Source organism: Puma concolor, chromosome A2 (assembly GCF_028749965.1).
Source record: "Puma concolor isolate L17-30 chromosome A2, mPumCon1.1.hap2, whole genome shotgun sequence".
Lineage (NCBI taxonomy): Eukaryota > Metazoa > Chordata > Mammalia > Carnivora > Felidae > Puma > Puma concolor.
This window is the reverse complement of record NC_141668.1, coordinates 84,021,756-84,040,349: the sequence shown is the minus strand read 5'-3', so window position 1 is coordinate 84,040,349 and position 18,594 is coordinate 84,021,756. Positions and strand designations below refer to the sequence as shown.

The following is an 18,594-nucleotide window of genomic DNA, read 5'->3' as shown; positions in this document are numbered from 1 at the left end:
CCAGAGTTCAAGTTTAATTTACAATAGGCAAATCTCCAAGGAATAATGGAAATGAGACTATGAAGAAAAGAGGCCAATAAAACTAAAATAAAAACTTCAGCTATCGAAACATGTTAGAAAAATGATGTCAGAAATGGGTTTTATTAATTTACTGTGTGTACTAAAATTTTTGGCATTAAGCCTATAAAAACACTAGATTGGACTGAATATTTTAGGAGAAATTTCTACAGCGGTTTCCATAATTCACAAGTGTACCAGAATCTGGAGCCTTCGAATAACCCACATCCCTAGTTTTATAGCATTATGAAATAAATAAAAGTGTCCAAGTTCACCTTTCACACTTAATTTATTTTATAAAGCCCAACGATCTGAAAGCTACTTGCAGCCTGCAGAGTTTTGATGGCTTAGTTTAATCCATCTTAACCTCTTAACGCTGTGAAAAGCATGTCCCTTAGTGGTCAAGTCCGACTACACAGAAGGCTCTTGGGTGGGCAAATGATGATTGGCACAGCCACAGGGAGGCCCGGGAGAAAGAGACAGATGACCAGCTATGTGCAGTCCGCGAGACGTTATGAAATTTGGATTACAGATCATTTAAATTCTTAACTCTGCCAGTTAGTAGCTGTATGACTTTCAACAAGTTATTTAACTTCTCACATTTTGGTTTTTGGATTTCCAAAATGGGGATGATGGTAATGGCAATAAAAATGTTTTTATCCTATGATTATTCCCATTGTAAATGAAAGGATACATATAAAGCTCTTATGGTACATGGAAAATTATAAGATCAATCAATATGAACTATGGTAACGAAGATGATGATGATGATGATGAAGAGAACTACAACTTCTAGAGTCAAATTATCAGTATTTCATGGGCAACGTTTTCCATCAGTAACACAACAGCATTCCATGCCTCAAAAAGAACTCAAAATCATTCAAAATGACACCTTTCTAGAGGAGCAACTTTGGCTTGCTTTATTACATTTAGCGATAAATCAAAGACAAGATGCCAATATTGTCTAAATGCCACTGTGTCCATATGAGATATGTGTATAGGAAAGTTCCAGTCATCTGACAAAGGCAAGAATTTAGTCAAGGACTGTTGAATTTGTGCAAGCAAATAACATCAAACCACTTTAAAGAGGAAAACAAAATGCATTCGTCATATAGGTTTTGCAGTCGTGATCTTTTTTTTAAAATTTTTTTAATGTTTATTTTATTTATTTTTGAGAGAGAGAGAGAGAGAGAGACAGTGTGAGCAGGAGAGGGCAGAGAGAGAGAGAGGGAGACCCAGAATATGAAGCAGGCTCCAGGCTCCGAGCTGTCAGCACAGAGCCTGACACACATGAGGCTTGAACCCACGAGCCGTGAGATCGTGATCTGAGCCGAAGTCGGCCGCTCAAAGAACCAAGCGGATTTATCTCTCCCATGTCCTCCATGTTGCATGCATAATGACATAGATACACGCCTTGGGATTATGTTGGTACTTAAAAATTATTAACAACGATTACAATGAATCACCCTCACGTTATCAGGTAATAAGGAAGTAATTTCTAGTTCTCCTACCCTCTGCATACATTTATAGTTCATGATAAAGGAAGAATAAGTGATGGGTACACTGCATTTCCAAGCAATCTGTAGCTTGGCCAAGACTATCATCAGCTGGGAGGTCGGAAAATAAGTGATAGACTGATTTAGTTCAGACATGCTTGGGTAAGGCCAAATACTTCATTGACACTGATAATGAGAACACTCATGAAAAACTGTGTGTCAGACTTATTAGAGTGTATGGAAAGATGCCATCAATACAATCATATTTTACATAAACTTAAACCTCCCTACTTATAAGATGATACATGCAAGAGTGGAACATCAATTCTGCTCCATATGTGAATTACATGGAAGTAAATATTGATGAGATGATTATCTTTAATTTTTTTTAATCTTTAAGTTTATTTTACTTATCTTTGAGAGAGGGAGAGAGAGAGAGTGCACGAGCAAGGAAGGGGCAGAGAGAGAGGGGAAGAGAGAGAATCCCAAGCAGTCTCTGCACTAACAGTGCGGTGCCAGATGGCAGGCTGGGTCCCACTAACTGTGAGAACATTACGTGAGCCAAAATCAGGAGTCGGCCTCTTAACTGACTGAGCCACCTAGGTGCCCCTAAATGATTATCTTTTAAAAGAAGAACAAAGTTATTGCGTTGTTCTTACATTTTTTTAATTTTTGTATAGTTTACCTTAGGAGCAGATTGTGTATTTACAGGTATGTCTGCCATATTAGTAAACATTTAGCAACTACTATGCATCAAGCACTGTGCTACCCTCAAAGGATTCAAAAGTACATTTACAAATCAACATAACCCCTACTTCATAGAGCTTCAAGCTCACCTCATAATGTGATGTTAAGATGATTTATTGTAATTGTCATCAATAAAGGTAAAATACCAACATAATCTCAAGGCATGTATCTATGTTACGTATCCACATGTAAGATGTGACAGGAATATCTGTTCGGTTCTTTAAGATAATATATATAAAACCTACAGGACTATTGCATTTTGCTTTTCTTTCTTTTTTTTTTTTTTTTCAATTTTATTTGAGACAGACAGACAGACAGACACAGTGGAGGGAGGGACAGAGGGCACAGAGAGAGAATCTCAATCCGAGAAAGAGAATCTGAGAGAGAATCTGCCCAGTGAAGAGCCTGACAAGGGGCTCAATCCCACAAGCCTCGGATTATGACCTGAGCCAAAACTAAGAGTCGGACGCTCAACAGACTGAGTCACCTGGGCTGCCCCTGTTTTTCTTTTTAAAGTTATTCTGTGTTATTTTTTAGAACAAGTTCCTTCATAGAGGGAAGTTCAAAATAAGAGAGCAGATAAATAATTAATCAAAAATGGTAACCTGAGAGAATGAAAACAGAGGAAAGATGGTGTTGAACACAGAATGATAAAGCGGTATGTGGGAAAGGGAGTGCTCTATGCTCTAGGAAGACTGAGCAGATATCTATGGTAACTGGAATGCTTAATCTGAGAAGAAAGCAGCTTCAGAAAAAGCAGAAGGACATGCCTCTTTAGGTCCATGGATTTACCACAAACAAAAGGCCATCCTGATTCTCGGTGATACAATTCTATCCAGAGATTAATTCAAGTGTATTTTCTTTACATTTTCTGTATGTCTTCTTATATACTGTGTGCTTCATGTAACACTCAACTTCCATTTTTCACTAGATTTTAGATAGTAAGGATTCTGTAAAATGTTTGGTAGTAGTATTACACCTGAAGAGAATGTGTCTGATAATATTTTCCTTAGTTCAGGGAATAAAGTATCAACATTAATTTTATACTAAGAGAAACAAGTGTAAATAAATCTGTCAGAGAGGAAGACAGAAAGACACACACACACACACACAACATGACTTTGACATGGATAATCTCTCTGCTGAGGGGCCAATGTTACTGGTGATTCCTGTTATCAACTCTACAGTAACTCCAGCATAAATAACACATTTGGTTTTTTTGAACAAAAGCATATTTTCTATTCTAAAGCTGAAAAGCTCTTAGAAACTGCTGCAAGTGGCAAAATGTCTAAAATGAAGCTTTTTAGAAGCAGTGCATTTGTTACCCGGTATTACAACGTTTTACAAATCTCAGCGCTGCATATATTTAAACACTGCTTCCAAAGGCTTCATTCTTGCCCGATGGAGAAGCCAGGCAAAGACAGTAGAGAAGGCAACAAATCACTTTCCTTACCATCTGTTGAAAAATTAATTGACAATTTTCACTGTTACTATATAAAACACATACCCAGATTCCATAATTTGTAATTTGGTTTAGATTTTAGTGGGCTACAGATTATTTATTTCTGCTATGGACCTGACAAATAGGAAAGACTTTGCTAATCATTTTTTAAATAACTAAAAAAAGTAACAATGCATCTGTCATGCCGTTATAATTTTGGCGACACTTTATTTTGAAATCCATGCATCATATTTTCCATTTGTTCTTATTCAATTTACTGGTTATTTTGAAATTTTCACGTTACAAATTTTTGATGCTTTTGCATTTTTTGATTAATTCTGAGAAATAAGCTAGGTATCAGAGGACTATTTTCTAACTGGCTAGACAATCTTAAGCGTGTACTGTTAACCAATCTTTTTGCCATTCTACAGAAAATCAAATATCTTTAATTTTGCTAGGCCTGGGAATTATCTTTCAACTCTGTGTCTGGTTTCACTTTCCTTTATTCATTTGTTTGGATTCTGTGATAGAGTTCATTTTAGTTTTGGCACCATTTTTAAGGAAGTGTCGTACACGCGGGTGAACCCTAAGGAACAGGACTGCTGCAGGTAAAGATCGTAACCTGAATGCATTTTAATATGGAACAGCTGTGTGAAGAGATTAACATGGACTCAGTTTTAAAGCCGTACCTATCTATAATCAGGTAGATTAATTCCCAAGAGTAATACACTTCCAAAGAATCCAAACATTTTGTTCTAATTCTTAAACCTTTTGGCCTCATTAAATTGTGCTGTATATCTGCAGCCTCATTCATCAGCTCTCCGGATGCACCTCATCACACTTACCTGGGTTGCTCTGAATGATTTCTAATGTCATCTGGGTGAAAAATGAATGTAAATGAAGCATTCAGCAGCCACATTTATGCCAAGCAAGAGGCTTGGGGGGAGGGGGAGAGGCAGAATTCAAAGAGTAGTTTTCAGAGTTTTCTGTTAAAGCTCATCCAACTTTATGACTTGGTAATTTTGATATTTTTTGAAAACACAAGGGAACTTTGTTTTAAAGGACGTCTTTTAAAATAAAGTTATAATCAAATAGAGAATTTTTAAGAGTATTGAAAGCATTTTACTACATCTATCAAATTTTATTTTTGCACACTGGCCATTCGAAAAATAACATGGCTAGGGAAATTCTGAGTAATAGATTATGTAACAAATATTAATTATGCAGGTATGGGATTGGTAATACAGGGTTCTAGATCCTGTCACCATAAACATCTTTGCTGCAAGCAATTTCACTGCAAACATTTTGCGGTGTAAATATTGGTTTTAAGGCAATTTCACCGTAAAAGATAAAATCATGAAATATAAAAGAGGGTCATTCATTTAAAAAGACACAACGAAAGATGGAAAATGAGTAACAAGATGTCAAGGAATTTATTTTGCGTAATACAAAATATTTGAATTCGTTCCAAACGTATAATGTGGATTCAGAGCGATACTGCAAAATTCACTGCTCTTATTTTGTGGGTTAACCTAAACACTGGTCTTCAAAGTCATTCATTCATTGTGTTATACTTGTTTTGGTTTTTTTGCTTGTTCATTTGTCTCTTCCCTTGGCATTATACTTTTTTTTTCCTCCTTTGTTTGCTAAAATCTCTTCCTTTGTTAAGAGAGGTATCAGTTTCCAAATACTAGGATGCATAATTGTCACTCAGTTTGCATTTTTTGTGTGTGCTGTGAAAGCCTTCTACACTGTTGTTTCTTCTTGGCATACTGGCATATATCCATTGATAGACATTCCAAAGTTCTATAGGAAATGTAGGTTTACAACTCTGTGTCACAGTGTATACCACTGTGAGGGCTAACAGTTACTGTAATACAGAAATACATAGAATAATCACAATTATACAGAATTATACAGTATAATACAGAAATACACACAATAATGCATTGAAGGAGAAAGAAATCTAACTTTCAACCAGTTTGAAAAAACAGAACTGTCAAACCAAACTACCAATCAATTATTTTTTTTTATGTCTTATGGCAAAATTGTCTTATGGCCATTTAGTTATGAGGTGAAAATAATTGCAAAGAAAATCCTTGTGGCAAAGATGTTTATGGGATTTTTGCTTATGGCAAAAACACTGAACATTCTGGGTCATGTACACCCTTACATGACAAAGGTAGACAATTAATTATCTTCCATATCAGTATCTGTGGGCTGTGACTCTCTCAGACTGAATGGGCGGGTGGGTGGGAGGTTGGGAATTGTGAATAAGAAGAAGTTAGAAAGGGGTCCTCAAATTCATTCACAGCCATTTGAAATCATATATGAAGTGCGTATATATATATACACACTACTTTTGGTGGGTATATATACATACTCTATGCACACATATGACCTTAGCAAAAGCAATTAACTGTACAAAATGATGTCTTGACCAAAGAAAAATACACTCAAAGGCCTGACTTAAAAGTGATCATCTGCTATCATCTATTCACTGTTAATTGATATGGAACATGCGAATACCAACAGATGATTTTTTTTGTTTAATAAAGTTTTCCCACATGAGAAAATGCGGGAAGCCATTACACTTCAAGGTAGAGTTCGTAAATAGGACAAGACAGCAATTTTGCCATAAACGTAATTACTACTTGTTCAGTTCAGGAAGCTATGATCTGCATCTATCTGTCCCTCCTCTTTCAAGGATCTCTGTCAATTATTTTTCTGTTTTGTACCTATAAGCTTTCCCTGTATGTCTCTTTATGAACCTGTAACACAGAATAATGAATTTAGCTCTTCCATCCTTAAAAACAAAGTATGGGGGCGCCTGGGTGGCGCAGTCGGTTAAGCGTCCGACTTCAGCCAGGTCACGATCTCGCGGTCCGTGAGTTCGAGCCCCGCGTCAGGCTCTGGGCTGATGGCTCGGAGCCTGGAGCCTGTTTCCGATTCTGTGTCTCCCTCTCTCTCTGCCCCTCCCCCGTTCATGCTCTGTCTCTCTCTGTCCCAAAAATAAATAAAAAACGTTGAAAAAAAAATTAAAAAAAAAAAAAAAACAAAGTATGGAGATATATACACACACACACCCATACCTGTGTGTGTATCTAAACTATGACCTTGAGTCGATGGTCTTAATTTCCCCGTGATATTTGCAAATATTTTAGAAAAAATGTTTTATATTCAGATTTCTCTTTTCTCACCCCTCGTTTACTTCTCAACCACCAGCTGGCTTTTATTCATACAATTTTATATTAGAAAGCTCATGCCAAAGTAGCACACATGGTCTCTTGTTACTGGAGATACAATGGACAGAGGGGATGTCCATTTAAAATAGATATAGGGGTGCCTGGGTAGCTCAGTCAGTAGGCATCCAGCTTCAGCTCAGGTCATGATCTCACGGTTTGTGAGTTTAAGCCCCACAAGCTGTACTGACAGCTTGGAGCCTGGAACCTGCTTCAGATTCTGTGTCTCCCTCCCTCTCTCTCTCTATCTCTCTCTGAAGTAAATAAACATTAAAATGTTTTCAAAAATAGATACAGGGACACCTGGGTGGCTCAGTGGGTTAAGCGTCTGACATTGGCTCAGGTCATGATCTCACATTTGGTGGGTTCGGGCCCTGCATCGGGCTCTGTGCTGACAGCTCGGAGCCTGGAGCCTGCTTCGGATTCTGTGTCTCCCCCTCTCTTTACCCCTTCTCCACTCATGCTCTGTTTCTCTCTGTCTCAAAAATAAATAAAAATTAAAAAAAAATACGCATAAATTTGTATGTATGGATATATCTGTGTATGTAGGTAAGCATATATGTATAAGTGTGCTTATCACAAAAACTTTGCTACAGCCACTGAAATTAGAATCACAGAAACAATCAAGTATCTAATTCCAAGAACATCTTAATGTTTATGTTAGGTAAAAATAACAATTAAATATTGCAGAAACTAAGCATTAATTTTCAAAGTTGCTTTGGCATTAATACAAGTGTGTGCCCTTAAGAAAAGTGTGTGTCCATAAAGCACAGGAGTCAGTATGTGAGCAAACAGCAGGACTGTTGCATAAGACTGGATTCATTACTTTGACAAAAGTGAATGTGATATGAATCGTTTATCATGTGGTTTACTATGTCACAAAATGCTTTGTTTAAAAGTTTAGTTCCTATAAAAGGTGAAGGGGATGAGAAGCAGTGTTTCAAGATATTAATATTTAGACTGGACTTTTTTAGGATGCATAGAAGGAAAGATGGCTTTAAACCAGTAAGTTCTTCATTTATTCAATTAAACAATTTGTGATAGTAGAGGATAAAAACTATTGCTTTCCTGAGGACATAAATCCTCTTGTATTAAAACAAGGAAAAAAAACGTTTATGCTATGCCTTCAAGACATGTTATTGTGTTAATCCTGGATGCAAATACAGTTTTCAAGGAGAAAAAAATTACAAATGTAGATGAAAATTACTTCTCTTTTTATACATTTTTTATTAATTTAAATTTGTTAAAATATATACTCATTAAAATCAAGATTTGTCTGTGACAAATTCTGACATAATATGTAAAATTCATTGCCACATTAATTTAAGAATTCTTCCATTTTATTTTATTTTTAAAATTTTTTTAATGTTTATTTATTTTTGAGAGACAGAGAGAGACAGAGCCCAAGGAGGAGAGGGAGACACAGAGTCTGAAGCAGGCTCCAGCTCCGAGCTGTCAGCACAGAGCCAGACACGGGGCTTGAACTCACTAATTGCGAGATCATGACATGAGCTGAAGTCGGTCGCTTAACCGACTGAGCCACCCGGGTGCCCCAAGAATCCTTCCATTTTATTTTTTATTTATTTATTTTTTTTTAATTAATTTATTTTTTTTTTTAACGTTTTATTTATTTTTGAGACAGAGAGAGACAGAGCATGAACGGGGCAGGGGCAGAGAGAGAGGGAGACACAGAATCGGAAGCAGGCTCCAGGCTCTGAGCTGTCAGCCCAGAGCCCGACGCGGGGCTCGAACTCACGGACCGCGAGATCGTGACCTGAGCTGAAGTCGGACGCTTAACCGACTGAGCCACCCAGGCGCCCCAAGAATCCTTCCATTTTAAAAGAAGAAAAATATCCAGAAGTAAGTGAGATTCCCAGTGGTAGGTTTGGATGATACATTAATAAAATAAAAGATGATTTATCTAAACTTGTATCCGTTTAAAAACAGTGATATAAATGGTGGGGCTTGTACTTACATACTTCTATCATAAAATCATATTCTTAAAATTATGACTAAATTTAAGGTGCCAAAAGGTCACTTCCAAATGATGAAAGTAAGATTAACTACTAGAATCTTGAGATACAGTTGAATTTTGATTAAATTTGTTTTATTTGAGTTCTTTAAAATATGGTAATGTTAGAATTATTTAGAACATTTAAATAAGCTGAAAATTCCTTGCCCCAAGTTATTTTCATAATTACATGTTTGTCCTATAATAGAAATCCTGCTTCCAACTTCTGTGAGATAGTCTCAATTCATTTACTGTCATGCATTAAAAACTATCTCCAAATCTGACCTCGCTGCTGGATACCTAGAGTTCAGAGGCCCAGTCTTGTGGGATCTAGTAATCCAGAGAGGGGACCAAGGAGAGCTCCCATGGGGACAGTACAGTGTAAGGGACATGTAGGATCCCATACAGTGTGCTTTGGGATCAGAGCACAAGCATCCAAACAAGCCTGAAGGGGAGGGGGGTGTCAGGGACATCCTCCAGGGGGTGATGATTGCCCTGAATTTTGAAAAATGAGAAGTTACTAAGTAAGGTAATTAAATGTACATTATATCTTAGATTAATGCACCTGGATCTTCCCATTTCTTTTCATTCTGATACTTTTTTTGGAAAGAACTATTTATAACATCAAGTTATCATCTGAAAGTATTCGGTCAATGGTTCAATTTATTAACTTTTTCAAAAGAAATGGTTTCTCTATACGATTAAAATCACTAGGTCCTTAGGAAAAAAAAAGAGAAAAAAACCTCAACCTATGGATGAAACTTATGTCATAACATAATTGCAGTATATGTAAGTATTCAAAGAGTTGAGTATTAAAAAGATTTGTAGTGAATTTGATGTTTTATGTGTGTGTATGTTTTCAATTCTTCGATCATATTGCAATCACATATAGGCTAAAAAGCACCTAGGAGTATTCAAAGTATTCTAAAAAAGTTCATCAATACTGTACCCAATTATTCACAATACTGTGTCTGCAAAACTATCGAAATATATTAATTCATCTTTTCCCTCTCTCCTTTTATTTCCTAGAATACATATAAAACAATCTACTAGAGCTCATGATGAACTACACCTCTCCAAATGGTGAAAACAGCAATTAAAACCAAAGCGAATTGGCATTTTCTTCAATAGAGAGTTCTTCTGGATCAATGTGTAATATCTGTTGGAATTCTTGAAACACAAGAAACAGCTTATGATTTATCATTACTTTCCTAATGGATCCTTAGCATTTTAGAAAACCGAATTAAGAATCATTCTCTTATCAAATGTGAAGAGTCAGTCAGAAAGTTGAAATAAACTGATGGTAGGATTGCTAGAAAGATAGTTAGTTACAGTTGACATCCTCTGCAGTATCAGCAGGTTTAGGTACATGGATGAACGTTCGAAATAGGTCTCCCAACATTACTTTTTTCTGCAGTTACATAATCACTGAAACAAATATATTACAACCTCAAAATTCCTGTCTTCACATTCCTCATTCCTTATGGAAGCAGCATACTTTAAAAATATTATGCATATTAAAGAACTTGTCTAATATATTCTATTGAGTGTGTAAAACTGAATAAAGGAAACTTCCTCGAAAATGGTGTTGGGAAGCCAGAGGGGAAGGGGAAGGTCTCAGGCCCTAACACCCCTCATCAGGTGCAGATCCCAGTAAGAAGTACTTTGCATTTGCAAGAAAAACAGCCTACTTTCCCACTCCAGCAGGAGAAAGAATTTCTCTTTGCCCAGGAACGAGCTCAGCCAATAACAAAATATCTCAACTCAGCCAAGGAGAAACCATCGCCACCCTGAACGCTGGCTTTCCTCCAATGGGTTTTGGCTCAAGCAGTGGTTTGCAACTCTCTCTTTTTTTTTCCCTGCAGAGTTCCTCTTCTTTGATATGGATACTTGCCTACCGCTTGCCATAGCTTACATGTCCTGAGCTGGAATTCTTCTGCTATTCCTGAATAAACCCATTTTGCTGATAAAATAACTAGCTGTTTTACTTTTTTTTTTTTTTTTTAATGTTTATTTATTTTTGACAGAGAGAGACAGAGCATGAGCGGGGGAGAGGCAGAGAGAGAGGAAGACACAGAATCGGAAGCAGGCTCCAGGCTCTGAGCTGTCTGCACAGAGCCCAACACGGGGCTCGAACTCACAGACCGTGAGATCATGATCTGAGCTGAAGTCGGACACTCAACCGACTGAGCCACCCAGGCGCCCCTGGCTGTTTTACTTTGAAAGTTGACAAAATAAAAATGATTTTCAAATAAGGATGCAATTTTTGCTGTTATAAATTGCTTCATTTGGAAATCTACAGAACAATGTCTATATGAAGATAATTTTTAGACATATGTAGGAAGTTTTAGTATTACTATAATAATTAAATGATCACAAAGTTTTCCTAGAAAAGCTTAAACTGTTCCTATTTTTCCATTCTCTTCTGGTTACTCTCTTCCTATAACATTTTCTCATACAGAATTTATACATAAGAAACAGATAGGATTTTATAGGTCCAAATTATTTTATTAATAAATTAGATAGAAGGTAATTAAGGATCACATAAAAAGTATTACGCTGAATAATTCTGTAACTGCGTCAGTGGTTTATAATCCATGATCCATATGACTTTATAATCAGCATGCTAATTTCCCCTCTTAGTGACCCTCCGTCACATCTCTTTAAAAACCACGTATATTGATACCAAAATGAAAGAAAATACTAGAAAATCACTCACTTTTTTATCTTTGTTGTATTTGGCAAATATCTCCTGGGCTCTCTCTTCTCCTCCATCCGTGAACAACATGATAATCTTATTGCAGTTGGCTCTAGAAACATTATACTGTAAATAAAATTTAAAAAATGTGTATCATTCACACACAAAAAGGTAAGGAATATGAAGCAATATGGAAAGAGCACGAACAGACTGAAAGGAAGGGTGTAGTATCTGTTCAGAAAGTATACTCTAAAGAACCAGTCCCGGGTCAGGCCAGACCCATCTCTACAAGGGACTCTCCTCACCCCCCAGATATCCATGGGTCTCACTTCCTTTCGGTCTTTGATCAAATGTCACCTAGCAGTGAAGAATTTGCTGAAAATGGCTTTAAATTGTACTCTCTCTCCCAGGTGGTATTTTTCTTCATAGCATTTTACATTGTTTTATGTATACAGTATGTATTTTATTTGTTTGCATTTTGTTGGCTTCCCCTGATTGAATGTTAAGTGCTGTAAGGGCATGAAGTTTTGTCTTGTCTGATCCTGAAGAGCCTGGCATGTAATAACCTCTCAGTGGTTGATTAATAAATGGATTTTAAATGAATGGCTATGTCAGTTTTATGCCTCTGTAATTGTACCAGAAACAAATAAGTGGTATTAATGAAAAATGTGCATACCCTTCCACATGTATTTTCAATCCATTGACAAACATTTTTGCTCCCTGTCCTCTTCCTTCACCATATTTTATTCACTTTACCGCCCCAAACTGCAAACTTCTAGTTGATCCCTAACACCCAGCACTCTTTTGTATCTTTGTAAAGGCTGATACCTAATCCCAGAATATCCTCCTATCCTCTCTCAATCTGCCACACATACTCGAATCCTGAAAGACTCAATTCCAAAGATAAATCCTCCCTTAAACCTTCAGGTCCCCAAAGAGTCAGACAGAGGAAAACAGTGATTAGCACCAAAGGGCCACTAAGATGAAGAACTAATTTAGAAAGCTGGAGTTCTCTGAGGTCTGAAATCATCATCTCAAGCTCCTACTGTTGTGAAATGTGTTTGCACAAGTGTTGAGAATAAAAGATTTCACTACTTTACAAACGCTCGGCTTCTCTGAAAATGTCAAGCCTCCAGCTCAGTACTGCTGAATGGAGGTATAATGCAAGCCAAATTTGTCATTTAAAAATTTTAAAAGCCACACTAAAGAATGTCTGAAAAATATCTGAAATTAATTCTACTAATATATTTTATTTAATCTAGTCACCCCCAAAATATTATCAATTGAACATGGAATCCATATGGAAATTATTGAGATAATTACATTTTTTTTTTCTTTCACACTAACTCTTCAAATTCTGGTGTGTATTTTATGTTTATAGTGCATTTCAATTCAAACCAGCCGCATTTCAAGTCTCAACAGCCACATGTGATTTTGAGTAACATAAAGGCCATCACTGCCCTGGCCTTAAAATGATTACTATTTTTGAAAGAAATCATTCATTCTCTTGTAGTATTTAGGTTTCTTAAAAAAAAAAAAAAAAAAAAAAAAAAAAAAAACATATCTCACTTTTCAAAGAAGATAAATCTCATTTCCTGTTGTAAAAGTTAATCAAGATAATATTATGCTCTACTGATGAAAAGATCCCATTTCATATAATGGCATCCCATTGACTAGGCCATTAGAACACTGGCAGTTAAAGCTTTAAACCAAGTATTATGAAAACTCAAATACTGACTAATATAATTTGTCACATTCAAGCATCGTTCTTTAAAGAAAGCCATCTGAAAATTGGACTTATCAAAAAGTTTCATATTTTATCATCAAAATGCTTTCGTGAAAGGTGTTGAAAATCCCTTAACTAGAATTAATTTCTTTGATGATTTCATTTTATCTACATATATGAGATGGGCAAAATAACACGTACCTAAAAGACTGTTTCATAAAAGTGATTCAAGGTTCTTCATTAGAACTTGGTTCCAATTTTGGAAGTAATGTTGGTATTGTTATTACTCAACACAAATACGAGGGTAGGTAAGGACATTGGGGCATGCTGATCATTTGTGTAATTAGAATAGTAATGTTTCCCAAGAAGGATAGATATTAGGACACACAAAAAAGGCGGAATGAAGAAATGTTTTGCTTTCAACAAGATTTTCCCCCAGGAGGAGCCTCCTGAGTAGACACGTGGTCCAGCAAAGTCAGCAACTAGTCAAAGGAAGTGCAACCATCTAAAGAATCACACAATCATAACAATTATATGTTACCGATTTGTAACAAATTAAGAAAAGGAAAGAACTCGACTATTTCAATAAAATGACAGTACAGATGGTAACTTATTTTGTTATTTCATAACAAATTATATTACGTGTCTTCTTGCTTATCCTTGTATTCTGTGTGGCCAGTATACAGCCCAGAATCTATCATACTTATATTTAATTTTTTTTTTGAAAAATGCATCTCTGTATATTTGTAATATTTTCTGAAATGCAACTGAGGACTAATTCAAATCTTAATTTAAGGCGTACTGTGGGATAAATGATACATTTAATTCTATTTGATACTTGCTTTAGGGATCTTAATAATAGACCTTGCAATGACAAACAAAAAACAGAGAATGACATTGTGCAATAAGACGCCTAGAAGTATTTGGAAGAGGTAACAAAATTCCCTTCAACTTTGAATAAGGCAAGGCATGACGTGGGAAAATTACTTTATTTTTTTTTTTTTTTTTTTTTTTAAATTTTTTTTTCAATGTTTATTTATTTTTGGGACAGAGAGAGACAGAGCATGAACGGGGGAGGGGCAGAGAGAGAGGGAGACACAGAATCGGAAACAGGCTCCAGGCTCTGAGCCATCAGCCCAGAGCCCGACGCGGGGCTCGAACTCACGGACCGCGAGATCGTGACCTGGCTGAAGTCGGACGCTTAACCGACTGCGCCACCCAGGCGCCCCGGAAAATTACTTTAAAATGAAGAACTGTAATACGTAAAGGACACGTGGAAAGCAGACCAGATGAGACTGGCTTCAGGAATAACTGAGAACAGATTAAAAATAATTTACAATTATAGAGGCAGTACGAGAGGCCAATAGGAGTTAAATCATATTTTATCAGCAACTAGTAATGAATCTGGGAGTTAATGTGGCCTCTCTACTGAGACGGGCTCTGAAATAGTACATTAGGCTTGAGACTCCTTATCATTTCACAACTGAAACCTGAATAGGAGGGAACGAAGTGAGGCAAATTAACAATACCAAGAAGAGCAGTTAAGATGCCACCAACTTGGTTGACTCAAAAGAAAAAGAACTTCTTTGAAAAAACTCCACAAACTTGTATTTCTTTACTACAGAAAGAATACATCTTAATCTAATGGTCAATTACATTTGAATTTCAAAGTTTTGAGTTTTCATCCTTCTATGAGCCAACATACATCATTTCATAAGCATATGCATTTTACCAAATGTAACTCCCCTGGGAACTACAACACTGAACTACTTGGCTTTTCTGTCTCCTTACTTGCTGATCTAATGCTATCTAATAAATATCACCACCGCAAACTCGGTATGTCTGAAACGGAGCTATTACTACCCTCACATACCTCTACTTAGATTCCTGTGTTACCAGCCACCTAGCATTCTAGTCCAGAGAACTATCTGATTATCACCACATCACCCTCCTTAACATTTTTTTTGCCTTTACTCCAACACCAGGATTTCTATAACAGCTAAACTTAGAACACTCGTTAGACCATGTCATTCTCATATTATAAACTTTTCATTTGCTCCTAAACACCTCATTAACTGATACCCCATGGCCTTTTTATTTCCCTTGCAGCTCCCGCATTGCTATGTCCCAGCCATGCCAAACCACCTGCCATTTTTCCAATGTGCCATGTTGTCCTATATGACTGTGGCTTTGTCCATGTTGTTCTTTTTCTCTGAAGTGATTTTCCCCTTTCTCGTGTACCTACCTAAATTCTACTCATTCTTCAAAATCCTGTTTTCAAGGAAATGCCCCACTTTCCTGACATCCTTTGGGTAAGTCAAACTCCGCCTCAGTCATGTTCAAATAAACACACTGTGAATGCCCTATGACAGCACTAACGCATTGTACTAGGAATGATGATTTACCATGTCATGCTGGACCTTCTTGAGATCAGACAGCCTTGTTTACTTCTGCTATTCTAGCAATAGTAATGTGACAGGAAATTGTGAGGCACACAATAAATATTGGCTGAATGAACAAATGAATGAGGCAACCAATCAGACATCTTGAAAACTATTTTAGAAGCCTTACTTAGGGAACAACCAAGTCCAACTTGCAGACAAGACTGCATTTAAGGGCCTATTCGGTGACTCAGCAAATATGGTTTGAATGATCAGCTGACTCTGTACCAGACACGTGTTAGTCATTAACTATAGTAATAATGACCATGACTCCAATACCAAGGCAACAACCCACACTCACATGAGGTTTGCTATGTGTCGGGTTCTGTGGACAATCCTGTCTACGGCCCTCTCTGCTGTACATGCCATGGTGTAAGTGAGGAAACCAAGGTATAGAAAGGTTAGGTTCACACTCTCAACCATGGTGATAATAGTGCCTCGTGAGAGATAAAAACCTCAATGACGACTCCTGCTCTAGAAGAGCTCAAAATGACAGACAACATGCCCACTTGAAAACACTAGTCCACAGCGTGAGGTACGTGCTAATGTATGGGGCAGGCAGCAAGCATGCCGGAGTCTGAGAATCTAACTGGAGACGTGGATGGGTGATCTGGTGAGGGAGAGATCTTCAGTGAGGAAGAAATTCCTGCTCTGAGACTTATATCCTATTCCCCTTAATGTCTGCCATTTGGACCTTTGTGGACATTAAGTAACAACTTTAAGAACCAAATAGATGTTTGAAACTAAAACATTTCTACCAACCACTGATGACTGAAAAACACAAGTTTCCACATAAACATGGCAGCAACTGAAATAAGAAAAAAGAAATGATATTCTAAATATGCCAACTAAGTTTGAAGTGCTTATGCAAAATTAAATAATTATCGTATGAATGTTTCTTTTGGAAAGAGAGTTCAAAGAGATGATGGAAGAGAAGATCTAAAAGGAAAAGAATGTCTACACGGTGTATGCCTTTGAGTTCGGGATTTAAAAATAAAAGTAGTTCAAAGATTTCTACTGCCTGGACACATCTGCTTTTTAAATAAAAGAAAAACAACAGTTATGTAACTGATAGTTACTGGTAGTACTAACCACCAGCCTACTGAAATTCATATGCTATGATTCAGTAATAAAAGAGAAAAGGGGATGGTATGGATACTTACATTAAGCAGCTGTTCGAAAGCAAAACTAAAGCCTTTCTTATAGTCTGTGATTCCTTTTGCTGTGATGTTATTCACTGCATCTTTCAGCACTTTCTTATTTCTTACGTTGGCTTGGACAAGGTGCTGAAAACAGCTCACATCCTGGGCATTGCTGTTAAACTGTGAAAGACACAAAAGTAAATACACAAATGAACATGAAAATCAATCACACAATTTTAGTTGCATTCGTGACTTCTACGTCCCAATCCTGTTGTGCTTTTTCTTTCATAAAGGAAAATGAGTAAACTGGTAACTGAAGTGCACTGACGATCAAATAGCAATTTTCATCTAAGCCTCCCTCCTACTGTAACCCTGAGCCTGTGACTCACCTTCATGAAGCTTAGCTTCTCTGATTATGAATTTGGGACTTTAATTATGTAAGATCCCTTTCAGCTCTCAAATACCCGAGCATTTAGAGGGGGGAAAAAACCCCAACAACAACAATGAAATGTATTCAGAATCCAGAAATGATATGGAGCAGGTTCAAGGAGAAACTAGCCATTTGCTTGCCTCTCATAAGGAAAAGCTAGGGGGGAAAATATTACACTTAACGACAGGAACAGGTTTAACGGAGGAAAGTAATACGAAAGAATTAGGAACAACGGGTGGCCTTTCAGAACCATCACTCCACAGCTTATATACCGAATGTTGTGGAATCATGAAGGCAAGGCTAAGGGCAAGCAGGTCCTGGAAGACAGGTTTTGCTCTAAGTGACGAGTCCCTGAACCACAAGGATGCTACAGGAGGAGAGAATGTAAACTTTGATACCTGTCCAAAAGTGAAAATCTAACAATCATAACCAAAGCAGTATCACCAACCCCACAAAACGTGTTCACATAGTTCACTGGGCATTTCCAAAAGAACATAAGAACAAGAGAAGTAATGCAGTGAGATCCAGGGCACTAGAGGTCAGTGGGATCATCCTACCGTTGATCAACTCTGCTATTTGTATGAGCCACTTGGGCTCTTGGGGCCTAGAGTCTCATCTGCAAAATGAAGTTAATAATAAAAACATATTTTCTAGAAGGTAGGGGTCTGGCCAGATGAAATGCTGGAGATATTCTTAAAAACATATAATTAAATAATTTTAACAGGTGGATCACAAACCAAAATATAAACTTTGTAACTGATCACATACTTTTATAAATGTAAAACATCATTCCTTTTTTTTTTCCTCTGGAAATCATTGAAGCTTAATTATAAGGTGCACTGCACATTTCATTAATTCAATAAGCAAATGTTTACTATCAGCCTGTCATAGGTCAAAAATTATGGCAGGTGATGGTTTTATGCCTTCAGACATTTAGTAAATTATGCACAAACATATACATACATGTAAGCACATATATGATGTCTGCCTTCTGCTGCATTTATTCTAGAAATATTAATTTTTTCCTCTTTGCAAATATCCTACAAGATAAGTATTATTACTATTCATGAGGAAACTTAAGCACTGGGAGGTTAAATAACTTGCGCATTGTCACAAAGCAAATAAGAGACAGGATCAGATTAGCACTGTGACACAGAGTCTGG

At 36.9% G+C, this 18,594-nt stretch overlaps 1 protein-coding gene across 9 annotated transcripts in view; it reads right to left on the bottom strand.

The window, feature by feature from the left end:
- The window catches only part of CACNA2D1 (calcium voltage-gated channel auxiliary subunit alpha2delta 1), a 494,087-nt gene that overhangs the window by 76,033 nt on the left and 399,460 nt on the right, over window positions 1–18,594 (bottom strand). For all 9 annotated transcript variants that reach the window (XM_086696816.1, XM_086696813.1, XM_086696812.1 and 6 more), the window contains 2 exons: window positions 17,023–17,181; window positions 11,714–11,818 (listed from right to left, as the gene is read on the bottom strand). In XM_086696816.1, the coding sequence (XP_086552942.1) occupies window positions 11,714–11,818; window positions 17,023–17,181 (264 nt within the window). The remainder of the gene's footprint in view (window positions 1–11,713; window positions 11,819–17,022; window positions 17,182–18,594) is intronic.